Source organism: Macaca thibetana, chromosome 7 (genome assembly GCF_024542745.1).
Source record: "Macaca thibetana thibetana isolate TM-01 chromosome 7, ASM2454274v1, whole genome shotgun sequence".
NCBI classification, from domain to species: domain Eukaryota; kingdom Metazoa; phylum Chordata; class Mammalia; order Primates; family Cercopithecidae; genus Macaca; species Macaca thibetana.
Window position 1 is genome coordinate 88,103,599 of NC_065584.1, and position 5,533 is coordinate 88,109,131.

The 5,533-nt window shown below is 36.7% G+C and overlaps 1 protein-coding gene across 1 annotated transcript; it reads left to right on the forward strand.

Annotated features, from left to right (window-relative positions):
* The first annotated feature begins 4,003 nt into the window (after positions 1 to 4,003).
* LOC126960095 (olfactory receptor 4K17) lies at positions 4,004 to 5,035 on the forward strand. The gene has a single exon (XM_050800063.1). It carries the CDS (start codon positions 4,004 to 4,006, stop codon positions 5,033 to 5,035), a length of 1,032 nt encoding a protein of 343 aa, XP_050656020.1.
* The last annotated feature ends 498 nt before the right edge of the window (positions 5,036 to 5,533 follow it).

Genomic DNA, 5,533 nt, shown 5'->3' on the forward strand with positions numbered 1-5,533 from the left:
CAGTGGACTATAATGGTACAGAAAACCTTGAGTACAGTTTTCTTCTCATTGCCTAACATTGTCTTTGGGCCAACCCTGCTTGGAGTGACTAGATCATAATGGTCTTCCTTCATTTCCTTTATACTTTGTGTTGCTCCATTAATTGGCTGTGAATAGAAATTTGACTGAAGCCAGTTGTATAGCTCTTGTGAACAGAAATATAAACAGGAGAAAAATATAGAAGTTTTTAAATATCAGATAGAGAATTTTCTCTATTTTCAAACAAGTGAGATCCCTAGATGTAAGTTTCTAAGCCCATTTGTGAATATCTATTTGTTCATAAGTAAAAGAAGCACTATAGCAAGCAAGTGTAAAATCCTACAATTGAAAATGTGCAGAGTTGATGCAGCTTGGTTCTAGAACATAGCTCTGTCTCTGTTTCTGTGAATGACTGTAAACCAAATGGCTGTTCTACAAACGATACATTCTTTTTACAAACACTTTAATTAAAATATTGGTAGTCTCAGGTTAGAGGCAGGTGGGGACTTCATGTTACCCTCATACACAGATGGCATGGTAAAAATGAAAGAAAGATGCAGACCTATTCTGTATCTTGTGTGCAATTTATTATATTTTTCCACGGATCATGTTTTTGGAGGTGTGTCTAAAAAGTATTTGCCTAAACCAAATTCATGCATATTTTTTCCCATGTCCTTTTCCCAGGAAATTTAATTTTACGTATTGCATTTAGGTTTATGATCCAATTTGGAGTTAATTTTTGTAGAGGTTGTGAGGTATAGGTTGATCTTAATTTTTTACCCATTGTGGGGCATATCCAATTTTTCTAGTATGATTTGTTAAAAAGACCTTTATTGCATTTTTAAGATCTTTTGACTATTTTATATCAATATGAAATGTATTTAAATCTTCACCATTCCAGGAAGATCAGTCTTAATTCAGTTTCCATTCTGTCTGCTATGTTATCACGCCTGTGTCTTTACCCTGAAATTTCTTAAAATGAATGTCCCACCCATTATCTCCATTTCTTGATCTCACACTGATTTGGTTTCCCAAGTCCTCATTCACTGAAGTAATTTGCCTAAGGACAGAGTGTGAGTGAATGGTTGAGTCCCAGGGACTCACGCCACCTGAGTGTTAGTGAGAACTGCTTCCCCCACTCATCACTATCACAGCTATCTTTAAGTATCGTCTTGCCTATGTTTTCCTATTATAAAGCATGATATCTAATTATAAGTTATCTTATATATTTACAAATAAATACTACTTGATTTCAAAAGTTAGAATATAATAGGGTTAATAAAACTGTCCTATAATTAATCTATTTAAACAAGCCACTGTCAAGCTCAGACAAGAAGTTCTGAGGCCCTCATCTTATAATTATTATAGCCAAACCACTGACTGCTTACAGCACTTTCTTGCATAGCCTTGGGCATATTATTCCCCAAATTATGAATGACTGCAACAATTTGGAACTAAACTAGATTAAATAATAAAAAGTGAACTTGCCTGTTCTGTTTCACTTTCTTTGTTTACAGACATCTTCTGAACACTCTCTTACTCCAAAAATATGTATCTGAGCACAAGTGTTTTTAGGTCCTGGCATTTTTATGAAGGAATATTTTCAGCATGAAGTTCTTTTGGGACTAGTCACATCACCATAGCAAAAATAAGCTCTTTGTTCATAGTTGTGGCATTATCCAATATTTTAAGCAATATACACTGCATGTTCTCACTCATAGGTGGGAACTGAACAATGAGAACACTTGGACACAGGAAGGGGAACATCACACACCGAGGACTGTTGTGGGGTGGGGAAAGGGGGGAGGGATAGCATTAGGAGATATACCTAATGTAAATGACGAGTTAATGGGTGCAGCACACCAACATGGCACATGTATACATATGTAACAAACCTGCATGTTGTGCACATGTACCCTAGAACTTAAAGTAAAATAAAAAAAAGAAGTGTATAAATTTTGTATGTATATGCTTATATAATGTTTACAAAATGGGTTCATACTGTTTTTAACTTAAAATGATGTAAATATTTTCATGTTGTTAAATAGTTTTCTCAAGTATTATTTCATTAAATACGCAATATTACATCCTATAATTTTCTATAATCCATTTAAGAAAGCCTCAATTTAGAACATTTGGAATGTTTCAACTTTTATGTATCTAAAGAACTGTTACCAAGAAGATTTTATAGCACACTCATAATCCTCATGATACATTCTGAGAAGTGAAAGATCTCAAAGGTTCTATATATTTTAAACTTTCTGAAGCATACATAGTAGATAAATATTTTAGGGCTTAAAGTTAATGTTAACTATATTAATATTAATTTTGGGGAGGACCAGCACAGTCAAGTGACCAAGTGACATGAGTTCTAGGGAGCAAAATAGGGTAATATGGCCCTAGAGCAAAGACAATGTCACAATTTTTAAAAACATCATAAGAAAAGAGATAAAGATATATCACAGACAAATTTTAGACAACTATTTTTCACACAGCTATACCTGATGTTTATATTTGAGTTGATTCAAAGTTAAAATCAAATTAGTTAACAAATAATAAAACCCTGCAATGGGGATAGAATAATAGATTCATAAAAGATAATAGGCACATTAATGACAGGCCTCTGAAGTATTGGGCCTGAGAAGGAACTCAGGATTTGAACTCAACAACCTGGTTTTACCAATCGTGAAACTGAGACCCAGGGGGAAAGATAAGACAGTTGTTGGAGACAAAGGTGGTTGTCAGTCCCAGTCTGCCATCTTCATTTGAATGTTCTTTCCAAATAGCCTACTGATTCTTCTCACATCTTAGCTCATGGAAGCATAGAATACATGACTTTCAATCTGACCTCTCTTTTTTGTGCAATTAGTTATTCTGCTTCTTAATCAGAAGTTTTTGCATAATCTGTTTCTCTCTTTCTCTCTCTCTCTCTCTCTCTCACACACACACACACAAAATATTATTTTCCAGATTGGAACATAATGGTCTACTCATTTTAGCCATATAGTAGTTACAGTCATATTCCCCAGCCTGAAGGCTCCAGTATGGGGGCTGTTGCCACTCATCACCAGATCAGTGTTACGTAAATAAATGTGAACGATGTTCTAGTGAAGACTAGGTTCACGTATAAATTGTTAAACCTGGTTTGCTCAATGTATACAATTTTATAAATAAAGGGGGTGTGATATGTGAACTGGAAGCAAGAATTAAGATGTTAGATGTCACAAGTAATGTCACTTTTGCTCATGGTGTCTTTCTTGCTTCCTCTGTAAAATGTGGCTCTTGTTAGAATGTGACAGGGACACATAGACCCAGAGTATTCATCTATGTTGCTGAATCTCAGCCTCCTTTCACCTTATAGAAATTATTTAGAAATATGGGTTTCAGCCACAGGAGGCCATAAGTAGTAGCAGTCACATCAGAAAAAATAACATTTGCCAAAAAGACTTTCTAAGAGGGTTACAAGACTAGAAGCCCACTTATGGGTTGGTGGAAGATAAGGAGGAAAAACACAGCAGTCTGCATTACTTGAAACCTCACTAACTCACATATCTAGAGCAGCTTTAAATCTGCTTCAAAACTCTGGGGATGATTCAGAGCGAAAACAGAATTTCTTAAGGTCGTCATGGGAAAATAACAACTCCAATATTCACTCAGATTTAAAATTTTGAGTTTGAAAGAGTAGAGGTTGCGCTGAAACCCTTTGTTCTTCAAAGAATTCAGACTAAACTGTCTTTCAACCCAGAAAACCACAGATTTCCTGAGGATGGTTCAATCTCTTTTGTCCTATGAAGATACACTTATACACTCCAGAGCTTGTGGTTTGCTTCTGGGAAACCAGCAGCATCAATAGGTTATTGCTCTTGGATGGAAGTGGACAGCTTAGACTATACGTCTCCTTTTTTAGACTTAATAGATACTGACACTAAATTTCAAGGTCAGTTTATTGAAAGATCCAAAGGAATGCATAAGTTTGGTTTTTCAAATGGCTCTTTATTTTTCACTCATACTCCATGGTATGAGTGATATTTTCTTTCTCTCTACAGGTTATGTAAGAGCGAGCTGTATGATGGAGTCCATGGAACTATTAAATCAATCTCAAGTGTCAGAATTCATTTTGCTGGGACTGACCAGCTCCCAGGATATAGAGTTTCTTCTCTTTGCCCTCTTCTCTGTTATCTATGTGGTCACAGTTTTGGGTAACCTTCTTATTATAGTCATAGTGTTTAACACCCCTAACCTGAATACTCCCATGTATTTTCTCCTTGGTAATCTCTCTTTTGTAGACATGACTCTTGCTTCCTTTGCCACCCCTAAGATGATTCTGAACTTGTTAAAAAAGCAGAAGATAATTTCTTTTGCTGGGTGCTTCACTCAGATATTTCTCCTTCACTTACTGGGTGGGGTTGAAATGGTACTGTTGGTCTCCATGGCTTTTGACAGATATGTGGCCATTTGTAAGCCCCTACACTACATGACCATCATGAACAAGAAGGTATGTGTTTTGCTTGTAGTGACCTCATGGCTCTTGGGTCTCCTTCACTCAGGGCTTCAGATACCCTTTGCTGTGAACTTGCCCTTTTGTGGTCCCAATGTGGTAGACAGCATTTTTTGTGACCTCCCTTTGGTTACTAAGCTTGCCTGTATAGACACATATCTTGTACAAATAGTCATTGTTGCCAACAGTGGCATAATCTCCCTGAGCTGTTTCATTATTTTGCTTATCTCCTACAGTCTGATCCTCATAACCATTAAGAACCACTCTCCTACTGGACAGTCTAAAGCCCTTTCCACTTTGACTGCTCACATCACAGTAGTGATTCTCTTCTTTGGCCCGTGCATCTTCATCTATATCTGGCCCTTCAGCAACCACTCTGTAGATAAGTTCCTTGCTGTATTTTACACCATCATCACTCCTATCTTGAATCCAATTATCTATACTCTGAGAAACAAAGAAATGAAGATATCCATGAAAAAACTCTGGAGAGCTTTTGTGAATTCTAGAGAAGATACTTAGGTTAAAAATATAATAGCAGAGGCCGGGCATGGTGGCTGATGCCTGTAATCCCAGCACTTTGGGAGTCCAAGGCAGGTGGATCACTTGAGGTCAAGAGTTTGAATCCAGTCTGGCCAACATGGCAAAACTCTGCCTCTACCAAAAATACAAAAATTAGCCAGGCGTGGTGGTGCATCCCTGCAATCCCAGCTACTCAGGAGACTGAGGCAGGAGAATTGCTTGAACCTAGGAGGCAGAGGTTACAGTGAGCTGAGATTGTGCCACTGCCCTCCAGCCTGGGTGACAGAATGAGACTCCATCTCAAAATTATAACAATAATAGTAGCAGAGAAACAATTACTTTTTATATTTTTAAAGGTTTCTTTTAAGTATAGAGTTATTAGAATACACTGAGATGAAGGCAAGTAAAATGCAGTAAGATTACAGTAGTCAGATAGTCAAGAATATTTTTAATGTAGTATCAAAAATAATAAATTATTGATTTTTAAAATGTTGACGG

Excerpts from the sequence above, each read along its gene's own strand:
- LOC126960095 (XM_050800063.1), top strand. The coding sequence starts at position 4,004 with ATGGCTCTTTATTTTTCACTCATACTCCATGGTATGAGTGATATTTTC.